At 42.3% G+C, this 27993-nt stretch overlaps 1 protein-coding gene across 1 annotated transcript in view; it reads right to left on the bottom strand.

The window, feature by feature from the left end:
- Positions 1-15473: 15473 nt before the first annotated feature.
- LOC117769355 (dedicator of cytokinesis protein 2) overlaps positions 15474-27993 on the bottom strand; it is a 101701-nt gene continuing 89181 nt past the window's right edge. Inside the window, exons 36-51 of the mRNA XM_034598225.1 lie at positions 26845-26935; positions 25815-25925; positions 24712-24801; positions 23620-23724; positions 22001-22142; positions 21526-21607; positions 21341-21425; positions 20400-20486; positions 20070-20246; positions 19205-19288; positions 18991-19128; positions 18424-18551; positions 17494-17701; positions 17267-17372; positions 16424-16572; positions 15474-15732 (exon numbers count right to left, since the gene is read on the bottom strand). Coding sequence (XP_034454116.1) covers positions 15670-15732; positions 16424-16572; positions 17267-17372; positions 17494-17701; positions 18424-18551; positions 18991-19128; positions 19205-19288; positions 20070-20246; positions 20400-20486; positions 21341-21425; positions 21526-21607; positions 22001-22142; positions 23620-23724; positions 24712-24801; positions 25815-25925; positions 26845-26935 — 1846 coding nt within the window. The 3' untranslated portion in view covers positions 15474-15669. The remainder of the gene's footprint in view (positions 15733-16423; positions 16573-17266; positions 17373-17493; positions 17702-18423; positions 18552-18990; positions 19129-19204; positions 19289-20069; positions 20247-20399; positions 20487-21340; positions 21426-21525; positions 21608-22000; positions 22143-23619; positions 23725-24711; positions 24802-25814; positions 25926-26844; positions 26936-27993) is intronic.

Genomic DNA, 27993 nt, shown 5'->3' with positions numbered 1-27993 from the left:
AGTTCATTTATACATTTAAAAATGATCATTACACATGTTTTTCTACTTTAAAGTTTGAATACTAAATGTAAAATAAACATTTGAAATCTTCCACCGGTCAACATTGTTGTTGTTGTTGTACGTCATAATCCTGCGACAATGACGCCATTACCAGCGCAGAGGAAATTTGCCTAGTAGTGTCCGAAAGCATTTTTTGCTTTTCCCGCTGACCTCACTATATAGTCCTCTATAGTAGTCACTATATAGTGGAGTAGAGAATAGTGGCTGAGTGGGGGATTTCGGACAAAACCGCGTATTTAAACATGGATGACATGAAGGCACCCCAAAAGTGAAGTCATCGCCACCTGGTGGCTGGCTGCAGCATACGTCTTAAATCCGTGCCTTGCATATTAGTGAATGGGACATTCACTACAGGTACACACGTGAAATGCATTTCTCTCAAAGATGGTTTCTATCACCACAATGGTGTTTATTTAAGTGTTTCAGGGTTTCAGGTACTTTTAATTTAGTTTAGATGCTATAAAAACAGGGTGAAACTTCATGATGAAAGCTGAGACCTCAACAGGACTTCGTGGCTCCATCCCCCACTACTGTGCAGACTCTGGTTCCAAGATGGTGATGTTCGTATTTGGGATATTTTGGCCTCGTTTGTGGATTGTGGATTGTGGAAGGAGGTAGAGACATGCGCTCAATCTTTATATACGGTCGATAAGCTTTTAACAACACCTGTTTTATAAAAACACATGGATCGATCTCACTGTGACACTTTCTGAAGTGAAAAGCTTTAAAAGGTGCAACACACTGACCTCGTTGCAGAGTGTTGTCTCACTGAATGTGTATCAGTTGATTCCAAGAGCAAACTGACGAATGACACAAAGGTGCTGTAGCCATAGTGCACTGATCCAGCCGGCAAATTCCATAAAATTCTACTTCTTCAGATAGATGTGTGAAGTTGAAGCTTTGTTAAGGGACAGTGGTTTGTCTCCTCGCTTATAGAAAACAACAGGTTGAGGTATATCCAGTCACTTCCTTCACTGTTGGTGTGTTTTGTCATTTACTTTGTGATAACTTCATTCAGAGGAAACATCGGCCTGACAGTCTTTATAACTACAAAACCTTCAAAAACAATCTTCTAGAAAAAATTGATTGTGTTTTTTTTTCCATTTGTGCTCCTGCTATTTCGCCACACTCGAACTTGGACAGGTTATAAAACCCTAAGACAAAACTTCCGCTCAACTACTAGGCTATAGTTGCCTGTTACTCTTATTCTCTGTGGGTTTTCTTTTCTTGGCTTTTTCTTGCATTCTGTCCCGACCGCAGGATAGAAAGCTTTCCGCCTGCTTGCTTTACCTGTGAATGACCGATGGACACACTCTACAACCTGCTCACATTGCTTCTCATACTGGCTGCATTCATTTATTTGCTTTTGTGATATTATTTTATCTATGCGGCCCTGAAATCGAAGTGAATAGCCACATCAGAGATTTGATCGCCTGCTCCTGTGCTGGCTAGGGCGAGCACATCTTGTCACCCCATCTGACGATACCTGCTCCAAGGATAATTGCTTTCAAAGAGGCCCTTGTCTCGCTGCACCATCCCTCTTCTCCTCAGCACACACACACACACTCACACACACACACACTCTTTTTCTTACTACAACGCTCGATGTCACACACCAATTCAGCCAGGACCCGTTTTTTTTCCAGACAAACTTTCATCTTTTTGTTCACAGTTCCTCTGTCACACAGACCCTGTCACCTGTCGCTTGAATTTTTTGTTCACCTCCACATCATTCCTCGATCCCACTCACCCCCCCCCCATTCTCTGTCACATATTTCTACCTGCTTCTCTCCGCCTCACCTCCACAGCAATAGACAGGAGACATTTGGCCATGTTATTGCAGGAATATTTATCTGTAACTTATAACATTCATGTTCCATTGAGTGTCTCCGTAAGACATTCCAGTGAGCCAACATGCACAATACCAGGACCCTGAAACAACTTGATCCTCTGTAAACACAGATGTTACCAGCCTTATTAAGAACGTTATCAGTTAATTAAACAACAGGTATTGACAGGATGTAAAATTTGGCTAAATAAAACCCTCAGCTCCGATATTTCCAGCTCGCTCAGCAGGAACTTCCAGACGCTCCACTGATCTCAGCACGAGCACAACCCAACATGAGCCAGCTCTTCTGAGGTAATGTGTTGTTTGGGCTCCCCGCGAGTTTTCCTTTCATTCCTTTTTACCACACCACTTTATTTTTGAAGAATTAATATCAATTTTCACAGGGTGGTGTCTCTTCAGTAATGCATTTGTTCTCAGTGGGAGATGTGAGCATGTTGACAGTGTGAGCGGATAATTGAATGCGTCGTTTTTTTTTTCCATATGAAAGCTGCAGAGGGAGTTTACTTATCATGTTAGTTGGTACAGCTCACATCAGCTCGATAACATTATACAAGCACATGTATACATGAAGGTCAAGTATGGGGAAAAAAGTGTTTGAAAGGTCAATCCTGGACCTCTGTTTAGTGTACTGGGATACAGATGACTGATCATTCTGTATGATGACTGTGGAAGTCAGTGTACGCTTTGGACAAACACATCCAAATTCTCCTGCAATACACAAAGTAACAATCTAAGGAAGGAAGCTGCTGCTGTCAAAGATTTGGATTGTGCTGCAGTCAGACAAAAAGAAGGCAGAGTTTTAGGTCCACACTCTGTAAATGGAAAGCCTCAGCGATCAGACACATCACGTATCTAGGCATAAGAGTTTGCTGCACCTGGCTGGGACCGTGGCCGCAGCTCATGCACCGTGATGGCTCACGTTGCTGCATCTGCTTAATGCAAGTGGAGGCAGCAGAGACAGCCAGAGTCCAGCTCGTCCGTCGGCAGACCTTAGGGCTCGTCTCCTCTGGTGGGATTGGCTGCTCTTTGCACTTGTTCTGCACAAGCAACACAACACGCTGAGGTCAGACAGCCGCACAGAGATGCCTCTGATCTGAACTGACAGGACTGCGAGACACCTACGGAATAAACTTCACAGGAAAACTGTGAGGACTCATTTTGGATGATCATCACCTTCACTTCGAGATGATGTGACGGTTACATCACACTTGTGGCAATAACAAACTGAAAATCAAATAGATCGGTTTGATCTATGTCACAGCGAGGGTCCAAATGACATAGCAGACACAGACTGATATTTTATATAATAGCTCCCATCAAGCTAAGCAGGTTTAATGTTAAGCATTGTTTGTAAAGTGGAATAGAAGCTATATGTCATTTTATAAACTCCTTTTTGACTATGCCCTGTATTTGATTGCAACAACAACCTTAAGAACACCATGACTGTATCTTAAATGTTTTTATCCTGATGTTTTTGATTGAACCTCTCAGTGTCTTTGTTCTCACTTTGCTCCGAATCTTTCATCTTCCTGGTTGTCCAATATCAGCCTGGGTGATGAGAGACGGCTGCATCCGTGTCTTGATCTAAGAGAACAGGGAGTGGTGACTGCACACAATTCACATCAGAGAGACACAAACAATACAGGCACACACACAAACTTGTGGGGAAAATGCAAGTGAGAACCATGTGGCCAGAGTGAAAAATACAAATATGTGTAATTCAGTTCAGCAGCCTTTGGTTAATAATAATAATAATGCAAACAGAGTATGTGTACAGTATACACATGTGTGTATGTGCGTATATGTTCCTACACCGGATGGCACTGAGAGGGAGCATGCTAATCTGTACACTCCAGAGTAATTAATGAGCCACTGTGCATCACAGGGACGTGAGAGGGAGGAGAGGAGAGGAGGAAAGAGGGAGGAGAGGGAGGAAGAGAGAGCCGTGTTTAATTAGAGGACTGGCTGTTCTGCAGGACCTGTCCTTCACAATTACCAAGGGGGACATATACAGTAAGTGGAGAGAGGTAAAAAATAAAGAACAATAAAGCATGTGAAAGGCAGAGTGACATTTGGTGTCCCCAGTAGAGAAGCTGCCAAAGCATATGTATGCTGCTGTACCTCTATTTCCTCTCAGGCATATTTTATATTTCAAGCCTCACCAATATTACTCTTATATGGTACTGTAATGGATACATAGTGCAGTGCACACAGCTCCAGGTTCTTTGCCGTGGGTTCAGGTCTGTGCCGCTCTGACTCGGGCTGGAAAGCGCTCAGCCTCCGACCAGCAGCCAAGTGCTCACAGATGGAGAGGGTGAGTCTCCAAGGCTCAGGCGCCGTCACTCCTGGATCTGGGTGTCCTGGAGCTTTTTCAAAAGGTGTGACTCTGATTTCACACCGTGACGCAGGCTTCTCTCTCCCTCTCTCCAGGTTTCTATCATCCTCAGCAGCAGGTCTCACTCTCTCCGAAGCGATCTCACTACTTAATCTAATCTAATCTGCACTCCCCGACTCTCATCAGGTCCTTACATACATCACTGTAATTGCTTTATGTTATTGTCTGTGTGTCCATTATATCTTATTTATCTTCAGAGACATAATTTGTCTCCTATATTATCGTCCTCTATGCCTTGGATTTTTTTTTTCTGTGATGATATTTCACAAACAATCTGTATTTATTAGCTCTGTAAAATGTATAAAGGTCCATACATGTTTTACTTGCAGGTCAGATACAGTTTGAGATACTCTGAAGCACTTTAGAGAAGAATCTAAGCAGTTTCAACTTTCTATAACTAGCCTCTATCTCACAGCTACATTTCTATCAGGAGTTTACTAAAGAGAAATTAAGGAGAATGAGAAAATTAGAAACTAGAAGGCACTCAGAAGTGTGCATATCTCTGCCTACAGGCCAAACTGTCCGCTTATGAAACCAAATTTAAATGAACTAGATGCAGATTGAAATTTTGATCTGCACCAAATTACAGACACTCATAGAAACCAATCTAAACATGCCTGATATATTTTCATCAAGACCCATGAATTATTCTCTGAGAAATTAGCAAAAATGTTGAAAAATGCTCTTATCTCACAATGTGAAATGGATCCTCTTTGGATTTAAGGTGGTGCAGAGTGGAAGTTAGTGGTGCAATGTTACAGTGCTGAAATGACAGCTGAATGACACGAGAGAGAACAATTTAAAGATCATTAGTGATCAACTAAAGGAGAGTGTGTCAGGCTGTGATTGGATAAAGACAAGAACGAGCTGGTTACGGTAACTGTGACTTAGAAGAAATGTTCTAAGCTTCAGTAGTGATTTAGTTTCTTGAAAATTACTTAAAACAAATAATCTCCATTATGTACAGATGCTGTATCTTCTAGTCTTTCACACACTGTCTCCGCATGTATCTTTCTATTATTCCTTGTTTCAGCCCCAGTGTTTTGGCTTTGACTTCGGTGTCACAGTCCAAGCCTGGCTTCACACACCTGCTCCATTTCAACACAATTCTATCTCATTCCCTCCAAACCCCTGCAGCTCCCTACGGAAATGTATTCCCAATTTCTCTGCTTTGCCTTCTGGTTTGATAGATTAGAAGAAGAAAAAATAGAAGAGGAAAGGTAAAGAGAGGTAAAGGAGAAGAATAAGCATATGGAAGAAAGGGGAAAAAGGGATAGAGGAAGGAAGGATGTAAGGGAAGGTGGAAGGTGGGAGGACAAAAAAACAGCGTGAACTCGTTGAAGCGATGATGGAAAGAAGGATGTAAAATAGGAAAACAGATGAAGACACAAAGAGAGGAAGAACATACAAAGGTTACTGTTAAAGCTAAGAAAAGAGTGTTAAAGAAAAAACATGACAAAAAAATAAAGGATGGAAGAGAGAGGTTAAGGATCTAGAAAGTAAGGGGAAAAGAAAAACGACAAAAATGGAATAAAGGAAACGGTTTGAAGGGTGAATGAAATCAAAAGAAAGAAAGGATGGAGGGCAGAGGAAGGGTGGGAAAGAAGGAAGGGAGGAGTGGATTAAGAGCAACTCTTTCTCTGTGTCTTTCCAGCTCAGTACTGACAGACCTATGAGCTGCTGCAACATCGCCAGGGGAGACAGTGGCCACTCTGCGTGACTGATAAGAAACACGCTGTTACCAACACACACACACACACAGTTTCACACAACTGCAGACAGCCACTTATATGGAAATCCTTTAGACAGACGCATGCACAAAAAGTTTGCAAGCTCTTGCCCTTTTAAAAAGAAGGAGAAAAGGGAGTGTGTAGGAGAGCGAGAGCGCAGCGGAGAGTGAAGAGCAGCAGGAAGTGAATGAGAACGGGAGGCTAGGGTGACCGAGGGCAGTTACCTTGGCAACCAGGCCTCCGGTGACAACTGCCTAATCAGTGGGCGGACAGTGAGATACCCAGGGTGATTCCCCCGAGATGTCTGATCATTTCCCCTGTGCATCCCAGCAGCTATTTTACATTAATGATCAAATCTGACTTTTCACTCAATCCCCTTAAGAGACGTCAAAGGCTGCTGCTCCATCAACACTTTGTTCAACAGAAGCTCAAATACGAAATTGAAAAAGGAAGAAAAATAAATATATTTTTTAATATTCATGTAACTCTAAATACATACAATTCATGTATTTATTCATTCAGAGAAACCTTTCTAAGTTTGTCCAAGACGTAAAGTGGAGGAAAGACAACGAATGCATATGTTTTGGAGCTGAATGGTTTTTTCTCAGGAAAACTCTTCTTTAATCCTTGAGGAATGGATTGTTCGGATTAAGGGTTCTAATTTTTATTTTTGTATTTATCGTTCTCACTGATAATACTGAAAGACATGATCAAACTTGTAATTTCTTTTTCAATATGTACAGTATATTTTAAATGATTAATTTTGGATTAGCCTGATTTAATAGTCAAATAGTTTCAGCTCCTGAGATAGTGTGGTTTTGAATATTTGCCAAGTCTGCTTTTTATATTGTTTTTTCATTTATCTTATCTGCCTATGTTGGATACCATCTGGAACCACTATTATTGGGAATGATTGTAAATGGAATGATGTTTCAAATAAAACCCAACGGATGAAAAAAAAAAAAGTGGGTCTCTTTGAGAATCAGTGAAACTACATTTAAATAAGCGGGAGAACTGTAGAATCCGTTTAGCGCCACGTTGCTGCTGTGGCCATCTCCCCTGACCGGGGGTAGAGCAGAGGTCACAGCCTTGAGTATCAGGCAATTTACCAAATAAGCATTGTAGTGGAAAATTCAACTGACCAGGTGTCTCACTGCTGTGATACTGTCTACCTGACAGGATGGAACCCTTATTTGGCGGTGTCTCACTGCTATGACCTTGATAGGACAGACACAGATGATGATCTCATGTCTTTCATGTCTTTTTTTCATATTATGTTTTACAAAACGCCTCTTTGTATAAGTTCTGGCTTTTGTGACTTTGAGCACCCGTGCTTGTTGTGTAACCTCTGCAGAGCTTACTATTAAAAAGACTCAAAGGCAACTCCAGTCTGAGAATTTCATTATTTCAAATCTCAAGATGAATTTGCATCACAGCATCAACCTGCAGGTCCCAGTACTGAGGTCACAGATGAATAAGCTAATACGATTCCATGCACCATCCATCACTGGGAAACCAATGCACTTTCACATGTGCAAAGGTGTATGAATAGGAAATGACCGAGAAAAGACACAGAGGAATCCGGATTGTGAAGGAAAAAGAGCAAAAATCTTTTTGTGTGTCCACACAACAACCGAGCACACCGACGGAAGTATACATTTATTCCTCAGTTCAAAGGTCTCGACACAAAGAACCCCAGTGGCCATTACTTTCCTCTACCGCAGATAATACCCTCTCCTTTCAGGCTCCCTCCATCCTCCTCTTTCTCCATTTCCTCCTCACTGCAGCCATTGTGTCTCCCTGACACACACAGACTGTCATTAGGCCAGAGAGATACTGTGTCCGATAGCAAACCCAGTGCTGCAGACCACACACACACACACACACACACACACAGACACACACACACACACACACACACACGCACACACACACACACGCACACACACACACACACATTGTCATCAATTACGTGATCTGGTCATCATTCTCTGCTGCAACCTGTGAATGTCATGCTTGTTAGTCTCACTTTCAAATCCATGTCATCCTGGATCCTGCTTATCAAATCTGATTAGCTACCATGGATCCGTCCGATCAAACCGAGGAGGAGCTGCTGCCCTCGCTGACTCCGTCTGCTGGAAATTGAGCGACCGCCTGCAGTGTTACAGCTCTGGCAGGTTGAGCCACGAGGTCTTTTACATTTTTTATGACCTATGGTCTCAGATGTAAGTTTTAACACAACCCTGCACTGGATTCATTCTTGCCGTTGTGGTTGCATTTACAGCAGAATATAAAGTAAAGTCAAGTAAAGTTTTTAAGTTTCAAATTCTGAGACAAAGAGACATAAAGTGGGGTCCAACAGTCTGACATCACTTCCCTATTGGACAGGACATGACATGATGAGGGCTGACAACACGCTGTGTGCTGGCACGGAATACTGAAGACTGTCTGTCTGGCTCAGAGACATTACAGAAGCCGGTTGGGGTTTAATGGATCAAGTAAAAATGTCTCTTCGCTGTTGACAAATTAAAAGAGTAATTTGACATTTTGAAAGTATCTGTAATATCTGCACTCTTAATATACACCTAAAGCCAGCAGCAATTAATTTAGCTTAGCATAAGGACAGGAAACAAATGGGAAAAGAACATCAGTCTATCACCACCTTTAAAGTTCACTAGTTAGCACATTAATTAGTGTCAGGACCATGATGTTGCCTGGCAACCGGGAAGGGATTCCAGGAAATCACTGCTCCCTGCCAGGACATCCCATAATTCCCATGAAACAGCAACCTGCAGATTTCTTTTTCCTTTATACCTCACAAGGTTCATTGAACAGTATTAGTTAATAGACAGAGTAAATATGTTTTCATATAAACATAAATGTAATTAATGAGATTGTGTCCATATTTTTTTACATACTACTAGTTAATTGTTTAGCTTTAGATGTGCAGGTAATGTGGGTGGTTTTAACTTAAACTAGCTGTTTCCTCCCATTTCCAGTCTCTACACAATAGGTCTACATTGAGTTGTGAATAATACAGCAGACGTGTCGATTTCTCTCAGCCGTCATTACAGTAATTCTGATGTTAAACTGTGCATTGGAATCCATCAGTAGCTCAGCAAATACTGTAAAACCTTTCATCTTGTTCCTGTCCATTATCCAATGACACACTCCAGCTCCCTGTCATTAGCAATTTAGCAATTTTTGCAAGAGCCGTGTCTAAAATGTGCCGTATCACACACACGGCGTACACACAGGCCTGCCGGCGCAGCTTATGTGTGGTACGTTACACACACATGCATCCTGGTGAGCGATCCCAGAAACGGGGAACGTGAGCAGCATGGCCCGCTTTGATGAGCTGTCAGATTTAGGATTACCACAAGGAGCCCCATTAAAACTCACAGCCGCACTGTTCCACTTTCTGCTCCCCCATCAGCTGTTTGTAAAACCTGTCAGAGAGGGGAGAGGGAACCAGGAGCTTCAGAGGGAGGGCAAATGGGCTGGGAGAAGAGGGGAGATGGATGAAGTGTCGGGCAAAAAGTAAGAACGAGACAGTTACAAGGAGGCAGAGGGAGGAAGGAGAAGTCACAGCGGAGGCGGGGGAGAGAGGGGGCGGAAAGGGGAGAAGGATAGAAGATAAGTGGCACATTATCAGAGGTTGATTTACGAAGTTGGGGAGGTTATTCAACAGCTGGTGTTCCTGAGTGAGGGAGCTCGCCGGTGCTACATTTCAACACTGCACTCTACAGGTCGGATGGAGAATTTCAAACCTTAGAATAAAAACGTATAGAAGGAAAATAGAATAGCATTCAGTAGAGTGCATAACACTGACAAGGCCCAATGGTCCCATTAAATTCAATCAAGCTACACCAAATTTCACACATTCACTGATACCAGTTCCTTAAATGTGCCTGAATCTTTTCCATCAAGATTCAGGAATCATTCTCTGTGAAAAATGGTCAACGTGTTGAAAAGCACCTCGCGACATCTCGCAATGTCAAAGGAAGTGAAAGAATTTCCAGGAACAGCACCAACATTTAACATTTGATGGGTTCTTCCCTGACTACTACCTCATCGCTCCACCATCATTTCATGGTAAACAAATACGTTTTGTGTAATCTTGCTTAGAAAGAAAGAAACAAAGCGACAAACACACAAGTAGGGGTAAAAGCATAACCTCCTTTTTTGGTGGGGGTAAAATAATGAAATTACAAATACAGGCTGATACTAGAGGATCCTGAGAATGAGTAATTTATGTCATTTGAAAAAGGTTTAATTCTGCACAAAATCAATGAAATATCTGGTACAGTATCTGAATAAAAGTGAAATCATGTATTAGGTTACCGGTGTCTCCCGCTTCAAGGCCAATGCACACTTGTGTTATAGAATAAATAAAAAGCTAAATCTAATTTCATTCCCATTTGCTTCTGTTGTGTTATGGAGCAGGTCACAGAATTTCAGAGACTGGGTGGAGGTGACTTCACTTTGAAGACCGCTGTAATATTTCACACTTAAATTGCTGTGTTTGTTTTCCACTCTCTGATATTATTACCAGACGCCAAGGACACACTCACCGATGGGACAAATATTCACATTGTGTCCCCCGAACACCAGCTACCTTATAGTTGCACACAAATACACGCTGAACACCATTAGATTAAAATGTAAAGAGCTTGGCTGGAAAAGGGAAGCCCAGATCAAAACAGTGCTGACCAAAGGCAAACAGCTGAGAGGGGAAAACTGTCCCTGTGCGTGAGTTTGAAGAGACCAAAAGAAACTGTGTCCTGGACCTCATTTACACTAATCAGTTTGAGGTGCGGGACTAGAGGGAGTATTTTTCAAATGTCAGACTTCGAGGTCGAATAAGGTTTCGGATTCACACGCGGCTCTTTAAACAAAGGTGAGCAGCAGCCAATGAAGTACAAGCACCAGGTCATCATTTCCAGAAATATGAGTTGCCTTTTGCCTTTTGCTTTTGCAGACACTCTGCAGCCTCGGTGAATAGGATTGTGGGTAGGAGAGCGGGATGAGCAGCAGGTCCCTGCATGCAGCTGTGACACAAGGTGACACTTTGTGGGGGTGACCAGCGGAAAACTGAAGCTATCGTGGAAGCTTGTGTTTCTAATGGGACAAAAATAAAACTGTCTGGAATAAAGAAATGGTTTCTATTCATATTGCACTTCTCGAGTCTTGATGACCGAGTCTTGCCATTCACCCACACATTCCTACAGGGCAGCTATCGGCAGCACTTCTTCTGTGAGGGATTCGGTATCTTGAGATCAAACTGTCAACTCTCTGGTTAGAGGACGAGACGCTCTACCCCCTGAGCCACAGCCACTCAAATACTATTTGCAACACCTTCAATCTCGAGATATTGTGTCAGGCCTGTGATCTGTGTAGTTACTTTTCACAAGTTGTTTTAACCTTAGATCAGTGTTTTACTGCCCCCTAGTGGAGGAAGATCGTAACTGTAACTCTCAGCTTACACAAGCCTTATTATTTAGACAGATTTAATATACAATGTTTGAACCGTCTCAGCTTCAACAATGATGACACAGCTTAAGAGGAACTCTCCTATATTCCTGTGTTTAATTATCTTATTTCCACTGTTGCAGGACATTTTTTTTATCACTGTTTAAAGATATCAGTTTGCCATCATCTGCTCATTTTTACATTCCCTGTGATTCGGAGCCGCTCAGTCGCGTCTGTCATCTTCCAGTTGCACGGAGGCAGAGCACAAACTGAGCACAGGCTGTTTGCAGCTGCGCTCAGTTTAGATATTGAAAAGCCCACAGTGAGGGCTTCAATTATTCACTGACCATTTTACTCCGTCCTAAATAAATGAAGGGTTTTCATGTTTGACTGTGTTTTGATTGTATCTCCAGAGTTTTTTGCTGATGGAAGCTCTGTGCCTGTTATAAACTTGAACAAATATTTTTCTTATAAATGATCGGCTGGATCTTTTTTAAACTACATTGCATGCAATACTGCCAAGGCTTAAGGTTTGTATTGTTTACCACTGGTTTTGAATAAATAATCGAAGGTCTACTTATTCATACATTTCACTGCAATGTAGTTTTTATTCTCCTGGCTACTGTCTCCGCCTTTTCATATCGTCTTTTTTAGAAATGCATTTTATTTCTAATGTAAATCATTTTTGAAAAACCTGTTTGCGAAAACAGATTAAAGAAGCAATTTATGTTCTCATTTAAACCTTTCAATAAAATTGATCACTTGCCTTCTTTCACTTGATCCTTTTTCTAAATAAAAGATTTTTTAAACTCTTTCACACTGAAACCGAAATCTTTAACTCCTGTCAGTGATCGCCGATGAGCTCCTCGTGTGCAGACCTGCACAGAAGCTCGAAGGATTCAAGTTATTAAGAAGCTTTTCAATATTAAACTCATTTTCATTCATCTGACAGAGTGACACTAATTAGCGAGCACTGGCTGAATTGAATGTGCAAGGACACGCTCTTTGCTTCTAAGAGCCGTAACACTGGACTATTGAACCTCCAAACTTCCAGATGTGATGGTTTGTCTGATTATTTGAGGGAGAGCTGGAGAGTTTCACTTTTTATGTTGACTATTTTTTTTTCCCTTTGCATAAATTCTTAAGGTTAAACTATGGATCGCTTTAAATAAAAACAGAACAGTCACCTTGACAGGTCCTCAAAGTGAGTGGGATGCCATAAATTAAATTAATATGACACATTAGTTACGGCACCAAACATAGCAACGGCTCCAATGTTTAAAAGTTAATGACAAGGATTTGATGCGGAGTCAGAGGCGAACCCAAACACTTATAATAACGGCGGAGTATTGAGTTTTTTGACAGGTTTTCCATATGGAAACCAAAAATGCTGCGGAGCAGGATCATTAAGTTTGTTATGAATACGATGAATACAGCTACGAGCCATTAATACAAAGTCATACGTAGGAATAAGTTTGAAATAAATCTCTGATAACTTTGTGAGCATGCTTCTCACATTTCTCTCTCTACACATCAGAGGGTTTTATCAATCAGTGTTTCTGGTAAGTTTGCACTTTCCAGCAGTCTGGAAATGAATCTGTTGATCAGCGAAGCAATGCAGCCCCCTGTGAGAATATAAATAGCATATCATTTAACTTAACCACCAACTAAAGCCATGTTTTTTTTTTTTTTTGTGCAGAAGATGGACGTCAATATGGGCTGAAATCCCTCAGCGGTCACGGTGCGGTGGTTTAATCAGAACACCGACACTTCAGGCTGACGTCATGCAGCACAGGACTTTGCATTACTTTGAAAATTCTAGCGTGTAACTTTAAATTGGCTGTGGAGGAAACCCGGTGGTCAGTGTGACACCGGCTAATGACAGTATTTGTAAGGGAGAGGAGAAATGTGTCCGTTGTTCCTAATCACCTCCCGACTCTCTGCAAAAAAACCAGGAGGAAATAAAACCTCCTCTGGGCAAACATGAGATATTCATCCACATCCCTGAATCAATGAAACAGCCTAATTTTAAATACTATTTTCTAACCTAATGAGCTTTTACCAACGTAGGTGATGCTTTTATATTCATCATACGCAGCAGGCTGTCTGCTGTTTTAATGTCTTCATTAAAATGTCTCTACGAGTCAATGAAGAAAGACAGACTTGAGCTAATGTTCTGTCCCCCTCACTTGTTCGGTGCAGGCCCCAGAGATCACGAAAAACAAAGCTCAGCAACAGGCCTGAAGGCTGCAATGTTTCTCCTCATTCACTTTCTTTTCTTTCTGCTCCAGGAGAAATGGGGAATTTGCTCACCACCAGGAGTCAGTTGTATTTCTCTCTCCCCATCTGGTCGACAGGAGTCCTTCAGATGTGTGGAGCCGCTGTGTGATCACTGTGCTGACTGCTCCCTCCCGGGCTGCATTATTCACACTCCCCTCTTACTCAGCCTCCACACAACACAGTCTTTAGGGGGGAAACTCACCTGGTATCTGGCAACACATTGCAAATCCTATGGAGTTGTATAACTTTGGAAAGTTCCTTGCAGCAGAGCCCAATCAAACATTGTGTATCATGTGGTCACCAGACCTTCTCTAGAATGACAGAATCTTTGGTGAATCTAGAGAAAGTTAAGTACGTCTCAGGTTTAAAGGACTACTTCAACATTTTATTTTGGAATCTGCACACGTTTTACTGTTACTCAATTGTACTTAGGCAGAAAAATCTGTACTTTTACTTTATCAAATTTGCAAATATTCACAAAATTACATCCATCTTTATATTGTTTATGCATTTGTTTCTAATACATGCTTGTATCTGATTACACTCAAAGAGATGAAGACTAGGTATTTCTCTCCCTGGAACATTGGTCCTTATCTACACCACTGCAACAGCTTTAAGAGTCCCAGGGAAGGCTGGAACAAATCCCAGTCAATCCCAGTTGACATCGTGCGAGAGGTGGGATACAGCACATGAGGGGTTTACACCGATGGCCACTTCAGAGTCTCCAGTTAACTCACCCCCAGTCTATATGTCTTTGGACTGTGGGGAGGAAGCCAGACTACCTGGAGAAAAACCCACTGGGACACGCAAACTCCACAGAGAGAGAGAGAGAGAGCGCGGGTTTCCAACCAAGAGTCTTCTAGCTGTGAGGTAACAGTGCTAACCACTGCACACTGTGATTTGTAACTGTAATGTGTAACTAATAATATAAATTATGACATGATGCATAAGCAGCCTGAGGGCACCGTGACAGAAAGGTAGCAGTGGGGAACCTCCACCTACCGTTCAATCTGTGCAGGCGAGGAGGCAAATAAGACATTTGCTTCCTGTGGCGGAAAGAATCTGCACTGTGGCTTCGCATGGGGTTCAAATTTGATATTATTATATTTACTCTTGTTATATCTCCTGTGTTTAAACGGCTCCTGGCTGAAGCTCCACAGCACACATCTCAAAACAAAAACATATCTAGAAAATCATTGTAAAACCATTGCTCTAAACTTTATGTGTTTTTTGTTTCATTGTTTGATTTTGTTTTCAAATAAATAAAAACCAGCAGTGACCCAATGATGCACAGCAAACATAGGCCACTCGCAGCAGAAACTCTGTGTGCACGACAACTCTGATGTTGCACAAGTCAGTACAGTCGTCTCCTGAGTTTGTCGCTCCCCATTATGTTTGAATTCATTAGACCTTCTTGTTTGCTCTAACAGCGCCAGAGCTTTTTTGGCAGCATGTTTCTGTTTAAAAGCCTTTCGGGAGGACACGGTAACCTTAGTGCTTTATCAAATTATTATTTTCCCATTACCTTCAGTCAACAATAATGAAAAAACGTATAATAAGAAGCTTAAATCAAGCACGTCGGCGGAATGGTTTGTGTTTGCTCGTTCTGGTAGAAGCAGAATTGATTGAAAAGCTGCGAGGTGGCATTTAGCCTCACTGGGAAGCATTTGAATTACCTGGACAAAGGTCACTGCGAAAAAAATAGCTTTTATTGATAGGTAAAATCAATTATATTAAGGCAACAGCAACACTGAGACTGACAGGCATACAGAGGTGAGTCGGTGCATAGTTCTGGTTTTATGGCTGCAGGTTTATGTGAATCTCTTTTTTAAAACAAATGCAAATGAAGAGAGAGAGAAATACGCAATGAAAATAATGGATTTCTAGAAATGACTGTCTCTTTTTTTGTTCGGATCACCGGACTTCCCATCCTCGGATTTGGAGTTCTGTGAAAGAGACATACAGAAATGATGTAAACACAAGGTTTACTCTTTGTTTGGGGAAGAAATGACAAGGATACATCAATGATGCTAGATAGGCCTAAGTGTAAAGCTGGTAATACATCTGCAGACCTACAACTTTTTAAAGAATAGTATGACATTTTGCATAACAGGCCTATTCTCTATTCTTTAGAGTTAGATGAAAATATTGAAACCATGTGTGTTTGATAAATATGAAGCCAGCCAGTGGCTCTTCAGTTTAGCTTGACTTAAAGACTGAAAACAAGGGGGAACAGCTCACCTGGCTGTGTCGAGATAAGACGTTTTTATAATTTAATATTTCAATTACATTTTGTTTTAATGCTGCACCTTATTTAACTGCCTCAGGGCCACTAACTGTCTTGTATTTAACTGTGTATTTAGTTTTTCTGTATATTTGCATCTATGTGCCAAACTGTAATTTCCCCTTGTAATTAATAATCCATCCTTCCGTCCCTCCATAATATATTAAGTGTTTGTCAGTGAGCTGGCAGAGGTGTTTTTACCAAACTAGCTGTTTCTGGTGTTTTGACCCTTTATGCTTTAAGCCAACGAGCTCCTGACTGGAGCATCATATTCAGCATTGAGAAGTGATAATGGTTAGTGAGTAAAACTTGTCAGTGTGATGTCAGTGCATTAAACAGGACTCATCCTCTACCTTGGATTTGAAGAGGAGGTTGATGACGCCCTTTGAGCGTCTGTCTGCGGTCCGGTCAGAGGTCAAACAGAGCGACATGCTCTTACTGTCCCTCCTGGATCTGGAGCCGTCCACGTCCTCTGGGCCTCCCACCACAGCCAAGGACAAACCTGCGGACAGAGACACCCGAGGATTCAGTGTTTGTGTCTCACTTGTTACAAACTCTGCCTCCTCCTGCAGCCGTGTGATTGGTTTTTTTCTGACTTGCAGCTGTTCTACTGATGAACTGTGTGTTCTGGCAGCACCGGTGGCCCAGTGTCTGTGTTCAGTGAGGCGACGCAGCTTGTGGTCAGCGTTGCTAATCGCAGGCGGTGTGTTAACACCAGAGTCGATGCTGGCTCCGCTGGCGTTGGCCAACGTGGCAGGACGCCAGTGCAACATCAGTGAATTGTGCTTTAAATGCTCAGTTCTGAGTGATGACGTATATACTGGACGAAACAGTTCAGAAAATCTGCAACCGACGCGTCTGATTCACTAATTTGTGTTAGGTCAGGCTATTAGTGCCACTTTCTCCAGTGTCTCCAATTTATCCCTGACACACACTCCACTACATTATTCTGTCATGAGCTGGTTTATGTGTTTTTAGAGTCAGTTTTCCAGAACAGGAAAAACAGCAGTTCCTCTCAGCTCTCGACTGTATTTGAACTTGTGTGGGTGCTTGTGTTGCAGATATACAGAAACTCAATTGTAATACACCAAAGCAGCAGGTGTGTGTGTGTGTGTGTGTGTGTGTGTGTGTGTGTGTGTGTGTGTGTGTGTGTGTGTGTGTGTGTGTGTGTGTGTGTGTGTGTGTGTGTGTGTCACCGGTGATGGCAGGCAGGGATCTGGAGTTGGCACTGGTCAACCTCACATTTCCTTCGATTGGATCAGACAAGTTGGTGTCACTGCGGAACTCCTGTTTCTTGGACAGCTAGAGGGAGACAGAGATCACACAGAGCTCAGCAGCAGCACCTCCACGGACACTCAGCTCTGTGTTACTTCAACATCCCGTCACGTGACGCCCGTCCTCTCTCCGACTCTCTCATTCTCACCCGTTTGCAGTCCAGCGTGTTTGTCCTGTCCCTCTCCTCCGTGATGAAGATCATGCTGCTCCTCTTCTTCTTCTTCTTACTTTTTCTCAGTTTGACCTCTGCCTCGCCCACCGTCACCACGCCCTCCTCCACTGTGCTCACGCTCACGCTGCCGCTGGAGCGCTGCAGGGTGGAGGACCAGGAGGTCGGGGACTCGGGGGGGAAGTCCCTGAATGGAGAGTAAAGAAATTAAATGGATTCAATATTTATTTTCAAATCTGTTGCTCTGGGTTGAATGGTTCCATAAAGAATCCGTCTTTTTAATTTAAGGTAAGTTGTATGCTCAATAACAATAATAATAATGATAACTTGAATTTATATATTCAAGAGACCCAAGGATGCTTTACATGTGTCACTGGGGACAAAAAGAAAAGAACTAAAGAAAATAATCCACACAAAACAGGACAGAAATAAACAGCAGTAATGGGGGGGCAATGAGGCCTAAGGCCATTGAGGCCAAAGGCCTTAGTGAGCAGGTGGAGTTTGAGGAGTTTTGAGCTTATGCCATTAATTTAGACACTTTGGGGCCATTTTCGGACAACATTGTGTTTGTATGTATCCTGCAGATGAGATGTGTCATTCCAGTGGGTAATATTATGTTCTCTTAACACTCTGATGTAAGATTCGATGCGATAATGTAAAATGCAAACGCGACAGGACACGACGAGATAAGACAAGACAATACTAGACACCACACAACACAAGGAAATGAAAAATATAAATAATACATCTAATGTAAACAGAATATATAGTGTAACAGAGTTGCACATGCAAGATATCTAAATGCACAGCACATAATAGAAAACGAGTGTTGCACCGTCAAAAGAGTTAAACCTGAGTGCGATTATATATCGATGTCATGTATCAACACATTAGGTCTGTGGACGCCACCTGTCTGCATAGGCCTTGGTTGGAGTCCCACAGTCAGATCCCTGCAGGGACGAGATGGAGATGATGGACTGACGAAAGGAGCGCAGCAGGGAGCGTGGACGAGTGGACTTCCTCCCGACCAGGTCCGGCTGCAAGGTTAGACAATATTACATTCGGGACGGTGCTCTTCAAAGAGAGCGACAGAAGCACGTCATCGCAGACTGCACAGAGTAAAAGAAGGTTACTCTTAAAAAGCAGGCGGCATATCATCACTCCCACTCATCATTAGTTAAATCTCTCCTGAAGGGCTCGGTCAATTTACAAGGTAATGACCGTATTTAGCCCCATTCACATCATCCGAGCCCCGTTCTGGCTGCGGAGGAATTTAAAAAGGTGCAAATCCCACATCAACACTTTGCTCAGAGGCTTTTTCTGTGAGAACTTTGATCTTTAAAATTCGCCCGGGTCAGCTCATTCAGAGCTTCATTAGCGCAGCTCTCCCACACTCACGCTGTATCCAGTCTTGCGGAGAGAAACATGTTTTTTTTATTACAGAGAAACGCGGTTTTAGTCAAACTTGTTTCTCACCAGTTCTCTCACTCCGTACTCCTTCTCTACTTTCTTCTTCAGCAGCTTGAAACACTCCTCCATGCGCTCGTGGAACGGACGCAGGTCGTCGCTCACTCTCTTCCCGTGGAGGGCGATTCCTCCGCCCAGTAGCGGGGTCTATAAATACAAATGTCGTGGCGTCAGCAGGACACGAAGAAAGAGTAAGAACACTAAATGTGGTGTGTACATGTACCTGCCATGCGATGAGGTCTTTGAGGCGCAGCAGTTTGTCCCTGTCCTCCTGGTGCTGCTCAGTGTACTCTTCGGTAAAGAACGCCTGATCCAGAGCAAACATTAAAAACACATCTAAGCGATATAACATATGTTTCACCTGCTCGGAAACTTGTTAAATCAGTAACCGGCTTTTCCCCACGGGACACTGATCTCCTCTTACGTATGATTTCATCAAACTGAATGGTGTTCGAGGGGCAGCACTCACTATATTTCATGTTGTACATTCATTGCATTTAATGCTATTTGAGCTGCAGAATTTACACTCCTGTCATAGTCGGAGCCTCAGGAGGTGAAACTGATGTTTGATACAGAATGAATTCAAATCGTTTCGTCATGAGAGAATAGTCCGTGCAGTGACTTTGTTGTTTGGGGGGGCTTCAAAAACAGTTTTTCAATCATAAATCTTTCATCATACTGCCTAAGAAATTAAAAAAATCCAAGCAGTCCTAGTTGAATTAAAAAAAAAAAAACCACATAAGGAATAACAAGTCAAAGTTAATTTAATCTTGTGGTCGTTTGAATGAATAGATGAAATATACTTTGAACTCCACTGATGTTACACTATTCTAAAAAACGTTCAAAATAATTATAAAGCAACCAACAATTCGTTATAACACACGTTTAAAACACTCAATTAAACCAATATAAATTATCAATATTCCAACCTATGACCATTAATCTCTATTTAACCCACATCAAGGCCTTTATTCCATAGTGAGCATTGAGCCATGACACTGTTTCCTTTAAGAGTCGTGACCTGATCGACTACAGGCCCTTGTTATAAACCAGATTCTAAATGGAGCCGGAGCCAGATTCTAGATCACCTTTTCATACTTGGCAAAGCCACCCATGACGGCCGGGTCCACGATGCCGTTGAGCAGCATGGAGAGGGGGTTGATGGGAAGGCTCCAATCAGCCTGATACTGGTTGATCATGGTCAGGATCTTCTTGTTGGTGGACTCCATGGTCTCTATGGCGTTCTCCAGTGGGGACAAGGTGGTCTGGGGGAGGTGGAGAGCAAAGATGACAGAGCAGAGGAAAGGAGGAAGGAGTTGATGAAGGAGCAGGGGGGACAAGTTACACAGGAGGAAAAAAATCTCACAGTCAACATACAACTCAAACATGTAACACGTGGTCTGCCCACACATACTCACATGCTTCAGGTCAGTAGACTCAAACCAGCGCAGGATCCCTGGCAGCTTATACACAGTGGTGAAGGTTGTGCGTTCAATCCACATCGACTAAAACAATGGAGAGGATGAAGAGAAGGTCTTTAGTCTGACACACAGACGCACGGTCGCACACACACACATACACACACACATTCTGGAAATAACCATGGTCATATAAACGCATCAAATACCGTAAAAAAACGTAGAATTGCTGTAGTAACCCTTGTTCTTATATATAAGACCCTGCACAGACCTAATAGCCAACAGATTGCTCCTATTCTTTGCTGCGACTCATCTCAGTTACTCTCCTTTTATCTTGATCAGGTTTTTTCAACAGTTGTTCCTTTTGTGAAATTGGTTGGCTTTATCTAATTATGGATTTTCTCCTTTCTACTGACTTTGTAAAATTGTACCAGTGGTAGCGATGTTAGCACAGTATCGAATTAACTTTCTTTAATCTTAAGCCGCATTTCAACCGTATTTCCCCCCCCGAGACCATGGGAAGCTTTGCAGGAACATTCGTTTCCACCACAGGGACCAGGGTTCAAATTGAGTTCAGAGGAGAAAAGTGTTGGTGGTGCTTTGGGGGCAGCAGCGCTAAACATACCAGATTTTTTGGGAAGTCCCGTTTTCTTTATCTCAACCACCATTTTTTTAAGACCTGTAGCTGCGTATACATATATTTTTTTCTATTATAAAAGCTAATGTTATGATACTTTAATACCTGAATCTAATGTCGCATTCTCCAGTAAAACCTGGTCTTATCATATAATCATACTGCACTTTGCTGTTAAATCCTATTATTTTATAAAACAGGGTCTCATCTTTTCAGCGCGATTCAAATGCTAAGTAAACAACAGCCTCTTGAATATTTTCACAGTCCCTGTGCTCATAAACGTATCTACTTTAAGAACATAACTCACAGCAAACTCATTGTTTGGGTCCGAGGGTCCTTTCCTCACAGGCTTGGAATAGTGAAAACGCTGCACGTAGTTGGCCTTGTAGAAGCTAAAGAAAACCAAAGGTGTCAATGCCTTTTCAATTCTATCTAATAATTTCACAGACATTTAGATTTTGACATTAACGTGATGAGATTGACAACACTGACTTGATGATCTGGTCAGGGACGGGTTTGTTCTTCAGGCGAGGAGGGATCTCGAGGACGGGCTGCACTGTGAAACACTGGATATCTGGTTCAACATCTGTCAGGAAATCAAACAACTCAACGTGACAGAGAGCATCTCCATATCCCAGCGTCTGGGTGAACAGTCAGACAGCTGAGGGACACTGAGAAATAAAGTAAACCCAAATTGAGTTTAGATCCAGACTAAATCTGTTAAATAAAATAGATCTAATACACATCTGAAGACTGAGCAAGTTTTATCGTTCCTGGGTGAAATGCTCCCTGGTATTTTCTTCAGAGTCGATCTCCTCATCCTGTTAATCCCAAAGCCACTGCATGTGAATAAATAAGAACACACGCTCTTGCATTTCTACGCTAGCATGGCTTCACAGGATTTACCTTCTCCTCTTTATATGTGCATAACAATGTACATCTGTGTGTTCTGCAGCCTCAAGGATACACTGAAGCGGCGAGTTCCTGACGTCGTCTCCCGGCAGCGTGGTGGTGTTGAGGCGCACGGCGCTGGGAAACTGGCTCATTAGCTTGTTCTGGAACTCTTCTCTGCGCTCATACTCCTTACCCCGGTGGATAAACACCTTGTTCTGGAGGCATGTGGGACATTTGTTGGTGACAAGAATAATAACACAGCACTGCAGGGGCCAGGCACCGGTGTACATCTGTGACTGCTTCTACCTTACTGGCTCTGAAACTGCGGAACACTCTTCTTATTGCTTTAGGATCTGCTGTCACCGATGACGCATTTAAAAAGCAGCTGGAAGCTTCATTCATTCAAATCGGTATTTGTCTAATCCTCTTCTATCTAGTTTTGCAAATATGTGCTCATGTTTTATTGTCTGGTTCCCCTTATTAATGCTCCGTAAAAGTGCAGCAATAAATAAGCTTCACTAACTTACTAATGGCCATATTAACCCCAGTTTAATCCCGTGATCTCTATGTGAATATTCTCTTTTTATTATCTGGGCTGTGTTCAATGGGATTATCCATCTACAGCTGGCAGAGACCACATACGTGGGCCTGTGTTTGTCTGGTCACTTTCTCTGTGCCCCCTAACTGACCCATTGACTGTGTCACGCTCCCGACCACAGCAGATTAACCACATCTACTGAACGGAGGGAGGAAAAGCAGCAGAATATTTAAATTCCTCCACAGATCCACAACGTTTCCATAAGGTACCAAATGTCCCGTTCTGTTAACTATCTGCTGATGTGTTTGGAAACTTGTCCACTGCTGCAGATTTTAACAGCTTAGCTCCATTCGCTGCTGATAATGAAAAACTTTACTTTAGAAAAAGCATTGGAAATATAAGTCTTGCATGAAAAACCCTACTAAAGTAGAGTAGCAGCAAAATACAGTTTAAGTTTAAAGTAAGTTTTAAAGAAAGTTTTTTGTTTGTTTGTCACGTCCGATTTTATTGAAACTTGGTGGAAGGGTGGGGTGTGGGCCAAGGGAGAACCAGTTAACTCATGGAGCACATTTGAGAAAGTGGGCAGATCCAGGAATTTCTTTACACTTTCTTTAACTTGGCAAATCGGACCATTGCCCTTGAGGGAGGTGTGCACTCTCTGAGCGCCCCTCTCGCATCATCAAATTATTAATACAGTGTGTAAACAGCTGCTGTAGTTGCTGTAGGTGTAGCTAGTTTGACCTGCTTTATATTTACAGCTTTAGATACAGTGACACAGGATAAATCTGAGAAGTGGTGAGACGATTGATAGGAGAGGTAAAACGTCAGAAGCAAAAAATGTTTGGAAAGTGCTAGTCTATTTTCTAATGATGTGTTGTATTTTAAAAGCTGGTAATATTATCAATGCGTGAAATCTCCATATACAGAGTAACTATACTATCTGAAGCAGTCAAATATATATAATTGAGTACAGAGTACGATATTTCCTTAGATATGTAGTAGAGTGGATGTATGAAGCCGCATATAATGGAAAAACCCAAGTACAAGTACATCCAAATTGAAGCTAGTTGCTTTCCACCGCTGGTCAGTCCTGTGTGTATTGTGTGAATCCGTGTGCCTCTACTCTCTGAAAAGTGAGACTCTTGCACACTAACCCTGAGGAACGGAGGGTAGCCCTGTCCATAGTACCCCACTGCGAAGTAGTCCTGGTTCGGCCTCAGGATCTTCATGATATTCTCGTAGAACTTGGCTTGTTTCTCCTGCAGAGAGAGACAAAGTGATGGAGGGAGACAGAGGTTCAGATGTGCACAGTGTGCAGCCATAGCAGCTTTATCAGCTTGTGCCAATGACAAAGATACACTCAGCAGAAAGTCGGGCCTTTTGAAGGTGATAGATGGAGAAGAAAAATAAAGGGTGCAGCATCCAAGGGTAATGTCTGTCATTTATATAACCACATAAATTCAGCATTAGCTGGTGGAGCCACTGCTGCAGTTACATAAAGAGAGAGAGAGATGTTTCCATTGATGGGAGTGTTGGTCTCTGTGCGGGGGGGGGTGAAGGGGACACAGAGGAGACATAGCTACTACGCCACAAGTGTCGACTTTTAGGTTTGGAGGGATTCACTTCATCTATGGTGCCGAAGAAGGAAAACAAAAGAAAGAGAAGTGGGACAAAGTGAGGAGGGTCGGGGGGGGGGGTCTGACGTTACTGATTGTTGACGATGAAGAATCAGAGTTTTGGTGGAAAGGAAACTCACATTGGAATTATTCAAAAAAAGAGGAAGTTCACCCTCAAGTAAGTTTGAATTTTTAAACACGGATGAATGGCTGTGCTGAATTGATAATGCTTGAGAGTTTAGATCACATACTGAGAGTGGAAAGTTGTTATTGGGAACAATATGTTCCGAGGTTCAGACAACGTGCGACTGTGCAGCTTAGAACTCGAACACAAGCTGCAGGACAATTTGCATAAATGTCTTTTTACTGTGAAAAGCCAGAGACCGAATCAATACTATTTAACCGATGTACAAACAGTGTTCACAGACAGAATTTAGCAAGAGTTCAGCAGTCGCTTATTCACTGCTTGAATAAATTGCTGTGATTCTCTTACTTTCCCTCAGACAAACCCTTGAATCAACAAATGATATTCAGGGCAAAACGCTGCATGAGAAAACAGAAAATCATGTCGAAAAACAGATCTTGATTGTTGTAAAGTTGACATGAAGGTTTGAGAGAGTCGTGCATTACCAGTCTCTTGCTGAGTAACTCGTAGTCAAAGATCTCATTCTCGTACTGTTCCGCTAGTTCCTTACACAGAGTGATGGCCTCTTCCCACATCTAAACACACACACAGACACACACAGGAGGAGAGGAAACAGAAGTGTCCTTCGTTACACCATCTGCTAATACGTCGACAGCAGCTGTCGCGCATTGGTGGGAATTCATCTTGTGAGAATCCTTCTTTCCAGGTCTCTGGGGAGGAGGTGGAGTACGTCACCGTCGCCGCTTCAGAGAACGTAAGACACGGATGGAGAATACAAAGCGATTGTGACACCAACACACATCATAGACACAATGATGGTGTGATTTCAACTGTCTTATCCTAGAAACACTGAATATATGATATTGTAGAGCAATATTTTCCAAAATAAAAGTCAGAGCAGGGAATACTGAGTGTAAGAGCTGTCAGATATGTTAACTGAGCTGCTGGAAATGGTATTCATAAAGGAACTATTTTTCCAGAATGAAAAATCTAATTTTAATTACCTCAAACAAGGATCTTATGTTTTCACCCCAGTGCTATTGGTTCAGGGGAAGAACCCCTTCAAATTCTGGGTGTAGATTTGGATCAGGAGGTGGCTCCAGGATTTTTGTATCACTTTCTTGCAGGGGTATTGCAGTATTTTACATGTTTAATGTTGAATAACAATTTGAGCCATTTTCGGTGGAAAAAAACGACTTTTCACAGACACTTTGTGGACCGTCGCTGTTGAGCCCTAGGGTAACATCGTAGCCGCTACAGCTGCGACGTAGCCGCCGGCAGAGGTAATAAACGAAACCGATTCCAAAAGTTTTTGTACTGATCATTTACCTTCCAACATTTACAAACAGTGCCCAGGTGGAACCAGAATACACCTTTAACATTGCAAGATCAGATATTTATTTTTTATATTTTCACAGACTTCCTTGGATCTTGCTAAAAAACAAATTTGAGCGAAATTCAGTGCAGCTTGGTTGAAGTCAAGGGGACTATCGGGCCTTGGTGGAGGTATCCCCCTGGACACATTTTTTTCAAATCATCACATACGAGAAAAGAGATGGAGGATCCCATAATCTAAAGTGATGCTGACCTTGCCCTTGTCAAAATAGTCGATGATGGTGTCGTAGAGTGTTTCTTTGAGCTGCCGCTGGGTGTGGGAGCTGTGGAACTCAAACTGGGGGCTGCACATCTCATCTGACCACTTCAACGGCGACAGGGAAGAAGAGAGAGAGATGTGGGAGGAAGGACAAGGGCAAAAAGTGAGATATAGTGCAGTACTTATATATACATATATATTTGTATTGCTGAACCAGAAAGAAGATGCAATCTGTCGTTCCATAGATCATCACGTTGAAACAAGAGGAGAACTCTCATTGTTGTAATAAATCCACATTAGCCCTAAACAGAAGCGCGCACACCCAACCAGTAACACAAAGATCATTTATTATATAAATGAGGCAATAATTCATCTTCTATTATGTAAATTAAATGAAAAACTAAACATGAAACTACATAAGGGATTCCAAAACCGTCCTCTCTGCTCCGAATAGTGAGGAAGAGGATTAGATCTGTGTGTTCCAGCCCGCTCCTTCTATTAGTGTGAAATGGACATGACACGACCGACACCGAGGATGAATGGACATTATAAAAAACATTATAGAATTCACTTGCTTTGATGTATCGATACTAGACAGAGAGAAGGAGAGAGACAGCCAGAGATGACCCCCTTTTTTTCCCCGTGTCCCTCTCTGAGCATCTAAGTGTCCCATAAAAGACATGAAACGAGAAAGAGGTCACACACACTCAGGCACATGCAAGAGAAGACACACACGCACACAAACCTGAGCACACACACACACGCTCACTGCATCAATCACCATAGTGATCGAGCAGCGGTGGCCGACGCCACGCCATAAAATAACCCCGGAGCTTCATCATTTGGACATAAACGATGTAGCGACCATTTATCAGCTAATAAAAAGAAAACACTCTTATTCGTGGCGGAGAGAGTAGTGGTTAGGAGGAGCAAGACACGGGATCCAGCATTAACCAAGGAAATATCACTTTGTGTGTGTGTGTGTGTGTGTGTGTGTGTGTGTGTGTGTGTGTATATACCCCACCTTGAGCAGGCGAGAGTGGAGCAGCAGTGTGTATGCTGCCTCTGTGTAGTTTTCGCCCTCCAGGTGAAGGTCTCTCAATTTGTAAAGGTACCTGAGGAAAGACACACAAACAGAGCTTGCATCAATTTCATATGCAACGTATGCATGGCTCCACTAGATGCCACTGTTGTGCAACGTGAGGACCTGTATATTGAGATTATGTATTAATCCCATGTGTGTCACTGTCTCACTCACTTACACCTAAATATGCCCTCTAACATGTCCACAACATGGAAAGGTCATTCAAGAGCACACACAGACACACAAGCACAATTTAACTCATGTCTCTTTAATGGTGTGACAGACGTTTGCAGCCCAACAGCGTTTAGAAGCTTAACAAGGAGAAAAGTGGGAACATTAGGTTCCAGATGAACCAAATTACTTGCTTCTGTTTTTAATTTCGATCTTTGTGTGCATCTGTTTCCGTCTGTCTGGAGGAAACATGCTGCCACCTGGCCAGTAGCTCAACTTTATAGCGAAGCCATTAAAGCAAGTGGCTTTTGGATGTTTTCTTTTTTAATGAATAATTCCCTGTATGCTTGGGTAGTGTGGATGCACTCTCACGTCATTCATGTATTGTTTCTGCCTAAATGCTCCCACTGTCTTTTACTTCACCTCCTCTTATCTCCTCCTTCTGTAGCTCTCTCCTCACAAACCTTTACCCAACACTTGTCTGGCTGCAGATCCTGTTTGCTTTTATCTGTTTGTTAGGACAGTTGTGTTGCTGTTGACAGTGTGAAGTAACAACAACAACAACAAAAATAATAAACATTTGCTCCTTCTTTTGCTTTTCCAAGTAAATTATGACGGCAATGTTCCAAACTGAACCACACTACATTTCCATTATAGGAGGGTTATGGGTCTATAGTGTGTTGATGCGATTACTGCAACAATACTCGACACATAAAAAAAACAATAAATGTGAAGTGTGTTGTTGATGCACGCTGTTTTCATACAATATAACAAATAGAGCACAGATCACAGCTGTTAAATGTGAAAGAATTGGCAGATGCAGGTGAATTAGCTCCGCAGCGATCTCATAAAACAAAAAATATTAAATGTTAAATATCAAATTTCATTTATTAGTTAAATTTTAAGTGTATTTCTAAA

Source organism: Hippoglossus hippoglossus, chromosome 10 (assembly GCF_009819705.1).
Source record: "Hippoglossus hippoglossus isolate fHipHip1 chromosome 10, fHipHip1.pri, whole genome shotgun sequence".
In the NCBI taxonomy this organism is placed as follows: Eukaryota; Metazoa; Chordata; class Actinopteri; order Pleuronectiformes; family Pleuronectidae; genus Hippoglossus; species Hippoglossus hippoglossus.
The sequence above is the reverse complement of the archived record's forward strand: the minus strand, read 5'-3'. Positions and strand labels throughout refer to the sequence as shown.